Source organism: Belonocnema kinseyi, chromosome 6 (genome assembly GCF_010883055.1).
Source record: "Belonocnema kinseyi isolate 2016_QV_RU_SX_M_011 chromosome 6, B_treatae_v1, whole genome shotgun sequence".
NCBI classification, from domain to species: domain Eukaryota; kingdom Metazoa; phylum Arthropoda; class Insecta; order Hymenoptera; family Cynipidae; genus Belonocnema; species Belonocnema kinseyi.
Genome location: NC_046662.1, coordinates 135,526,496 through 135,531,072, shown reverse-complemented (window position 1 = coordinate 135,531,072; position 4,577 = coordinate 135,526,496). Strand labels below are relative to the sequence as shown.

The 4,577-nt window shown below is 32.6% G+C and overlaps 1 protein-coding gene across 3 annotated transcripts in view; it reads right to left on the bottom strand.

The window, feature by feature from the left end:
- Positions 1-4,577, bottom strand: part of LOC117174242 (CLK4-associating serine/arginine rich protein-like) — a 192,334-nt gene that overhangs the window by 169,536 nt on the left and 18,221 nt on the right. For all 3 annotated transcript variants that reach the window (XM_033363145.1, XM_033363147.1, XM_033363146.1), the window contains one exon: positions 3,079-3,176. In XM_033363145.1, coding sequence (XP_033219036.1) covers positions 3,079-3,176 — 98 coding nt within the window. Of the gene's footprint in view, positions 1-3,078; positions 3,177-4,577 lie in introns of those variants that run through there.

Genomic DNA, 4,577 nt, shown 5'->3' with positions numbered 1-4,577 from the left:
AAGTTCAGCTTTTAATTGAAGATGTAGCTATTCCATATTTGCTGGAAAAGGTACATTTTTAGTTCAAAACTAATTAATTTGGTTGAAAACTCTTTTTTTGTTGTATAGAACTTACTTTTCTACGTGCAAGTTGAACTATTCTAGTTTTGGTATGTAAATTTAATTAACTTTTGACTAAAAATTTAATTCTTATATTTTTGGCTGAAGAATAATTTTTTTGTGGAAAAACAAACTATTTTATTAAAAATTCGTCTTTTTCGTGTTTAAAAATTTATTTTTCTAACATTTTAACCATTATAATTTTTTGTTGAGAATTGATATTTTTAGATGAAAATTCATGTACTTTGTTGAAAACGAGTCTTTTTTGGTAGAAAATTAATCTTTTGGGTTGAAAATTCAACTAACTATTTGGTTAACAATTCACAGTTTGGTTGAAGACTCGTAATTTTAATTAAAAATGTATTGCTTATAGGTTTCAAATTTATCCTTTGGATTTGAAAAATGAAGTGAAAATTGTTCAAAATTTATTTAGAAACAAATTTTTTTCGCAGTAACATTACTAATCTTCTAGGTGTATGGTTAGTTTTATATATATATCAAACTTTAGAAATTGGGATACTTTAGCAAGCCTGAATAAATCTTTATTTAATGGTATACTAGTCAGCGAAAAATTTTGCAAAGTAAAATGAGAAATTGAATACGGAAAAATGATATTATATTCTTTCTAGTAATTTATTTTCCTTGCATTTTTATTTATCTTTTTCCCCGTAGTTGCTTCCTTAGGAATATATAGTTAGCTATACATTTTGTCATTCGTCTGAAAATTCAATAACTTTGTTAAAAAATTATCCTTTTTGGTCGAAAATTTAAAATTTTCTTTAGGACATTGGTTGTCTTAGAGACGTAGACTGGGCTGACATAGGACATGCTAGAAACGTCCCAAGCACGTTCTTGGGATTTTTATGGCTTCGTGCCCACTGGGTTTTTCGAAAATTTGTTTTTCTGGTTTGGAAATTGATCTGTCCTAGTAGAAATTGCATCATTTTTACATAAGAATGCAACTGATTGGTTAAAAATTCAACAATATTGTTAAAAATTCATCCTTTTTGGTTCAAAATTCAACTGCTTTGTTTAAAATTCGCCTTTTTTTTGGGTAGAAAATTTCAGTATTTCGTGAAAAATGTACTGCTAATTCCCCCTCTAAAAGAAAAGGGCTACGTCGCTTTAGTAACCGGACAATTACTGGTAAGAAACCGTGGGTTATCACCCATACTTTTTAGTCCACAGGATTGAGTACGTCAGACAATAGCTGTAGGTAATGAGATCTTGGGATTGAGCCAAACGGATAATGTTTGTCGATCTTCTGTGTTTAAGAATATTCTCATCAACCATACATTTTCCATGCGTATGAGTTGACACAGTAATGCATAATAATAAAAATAAGACTATAGCAGTACTGTCAGCCTGTTGACACAGCAGCAGTTTTTACTAAAAGGTACCAAAAATGTGTACCCGCGATACAAGTGATCCGTTTAAATTTCAAATGATGTTAAAATTAAAATTAAACAAGTTTGTGCACATTGTGGGGGGCGGGGTTGAACCCCCAAAACCCCTCTTGCATTCATCACTGCCTGTTGTAAAGTGCTGCACTGTAACGGGCTGTATATCACGTGACAAGGCTATTTTAGTCAATCATAATATTTTCATAATTTTGATTGAAAAAATATTAGATAATAAGTAAACTGAGACTAAATTAACGCCATGTCACGTGATAAGAATATTCTTATCTGCAATATTGCTTACATGCATATTGGTTCTCAAAGTGTTTATAATTACAAAAAAAAAGGTATGTGTGACTTCTGTACAAGAATCGCACGATTTTTTATATTTTTGTCTGATATATTGTAATTGAAAAATTTTGAGGTTAGATTTAATTTTTTTTTAATCGAAACGAAAATGGTAGTTTTTCATTTTTGTGAAATATTATAATCCTTCTCTTTACCCGATTTATTTCCAGGGGCACTAAGCAAAGTTGCGCCTAAGGGCCTTGAGTTGACTTCATCCTACACTGAAAGATCACAAGCTGACAAACTTGTTTTCTTTACCAACCGCCAGTCCTCGTAGTAAATAACTGACCATGATAAGATTGCATCAGCAGAGCATCGGTAGATCACTCTCGATGTTATAATATTATGCTATTAGTTTATAGAAATTTTTTCTTTTTTCAACTCTGTGCATGGCCACACACTGTCGTTTTACATTTATTTACCATTTCCCAAATTATTTCCTATTTCTTTTAAGTTTATTTTTTTCATGTGGACAAAGAAAATTATAAGTGGGGCCTAGTTTAGTTGCGTAATCCGCGCAGAGCATACCCTTAAAATCTGTCGAATTTCCTTACTTTTGATGAACTTTTTAGTTCTGTAAGCCATAAAAAACATATAAACATATAAAAATTTTACATTTGAAATGAATATTAATTCATTGAGTTACCATTTTTTCTTCACACACTTTTTTTAACGTCAAAGCCACAGGACTCCAATTTTTTCGCCGATGATAGAGGGTGTTATATGAATCCTAAGCAGCCCCTGGACAAGGCGCTGCCGCGAAATCTACCTACGCTCTTGCTAAAAGAATGTGAATGTAAAATGAAGTTGGAATCCTCTAGATTTTTGGTACGGATGGGAAAAGCCTTTCGGTGAAAGTTCGGTTTTCTGCTGCTTCAGATTATGATTATTAAAATTCGTAATTTGGGCAATTTCACCGAAAGGTTTTTTCTTTATATCTTCTGTGGGGTCCTTGGTAAAGTGTAAATATGAAAGTTCATTAGAAAAAATCGTGGAGATGTCAATATTGTTCAGTATTTTCATATCTTCATAGTAATCTACACATAAAAAAGTGAACAACTTTTTATAACTTTAGCGCAGGGAATGGCCTAATAACCAAATCACTTTATAAAAAAGCATCCGAAAAAAAACATCATTAAGTCTGACCTCGTTTTATGAACATTAAAGGGGCTGGCCATTACAAATGAAACAATTTTTTTGACCTATTAACCAATATTGCGATTTTACTTACATATTTGCTGGACTGTCGCCAGCAGCAGCAACTGCAGGGTCCAAATGTATTTTACAAGGCCTCCCGTGAAGTTGAAGAAACTGGGTAGGGTCCGATTTCTAAATGACATATGCAACTTAAGGATGGAGATAAAAACATTCAGAATTGAGCAATCTAAAATGAGGTCACTAGAATATATAGGAACTCGGGGGAAACTATACTGAACGTAAAAGTAAGCTATACATTCATTAATAATTATATTTCTGAAGTGTGAAAGTCAATTCCGCAAATAGGACATGATCTTTTACTTGAAAAAATTAATAAAATGAACAACAATTTAGGTTATGTTGGTTAACTGCCAAGTCTATCGGAGTGTCAGAATCGACACCAGCCAGGTAACATAACCTAAATTTTAAGTCACATTACTTTTTTAAAAATAAAATATAATTACCGACAAAAAGGTGTTGAACGTTGGCGAAATAGCTTTTACACTGGGGAAATCTAATTATTAATAAATTTCTAACTTACTTTTACCATCAGAATTTTTTTCTTACCAATTCCTATTCATTTCAGTAGGTACTATTGTTTTCGACCGAGTCTATCCTTTCTGAATATTTTGAACCTGCCACCATGGCAGAGAGAAACTGAGAGGGAGTTCATTATTAGGCAACACCACTATGTGTACTTTGTCGACTCTGCAGGCCATTTCGGGAACCAGCATCTTACCTTTCACTACCTTACGTATATATGGATTTTCATGCACACAGGCACATCTCGTTGAGCCAGAGCCACATGTCCAATGTCGACCTTGTCGAAAAGGAACCGATGAGAACATGTGACGGGCCGGGTCCGATGTATATGTGGCCTGCAGAGAGAATGTCGGCTTTTAGTGTGTTTGATTTTCTTTTTATAAAACAATGTAATCGCATTTCAAGTGGGACAAGGAAAATTAAATTTAACAGTGTTATTATAATTGCAGAAGAGAAAAGTGCGAATTGTGTTCGAATGTGGTAAAACCGCTCACGCAATTTTGACAGTTTGCAGGTTATGTTGTTATTTTCTTTCCGACCTGCCGATATTTTCTCTTCTAAATATTTATGTTTTACAAATTATCAGTGTTTACTGACACTATATAAATCAACTTTATTATAATTTTAGGTCTCTGTCGCTGTCTCAAGATTCTGAACTTTACAAATAGACATATTAGGAACTTTGTTTGGTAATATATCATTTTTTTCTAAAACACGTATCAAATTTTCATAATTTTTGTTGATACCAATATCTGCTAAGATGATATTTCTTCTTTTACAGGAGTTTAGGTTCAGAGGGTCAACTTTTAATGTTTTTAAATTGAAATTCACGAATACCCATGTTGCAACTTTTAATTTGAAAGATGTCACCTTGACAAAATACCAGATTTAAGGGGTTACACCACTGTAGAGCACGGAAAAAAGGCATATTTCGGGAATTTCCGTAGGCCAAACAAAAAGAGTTATTCAAATTCTGTAAAAAGTATTTTT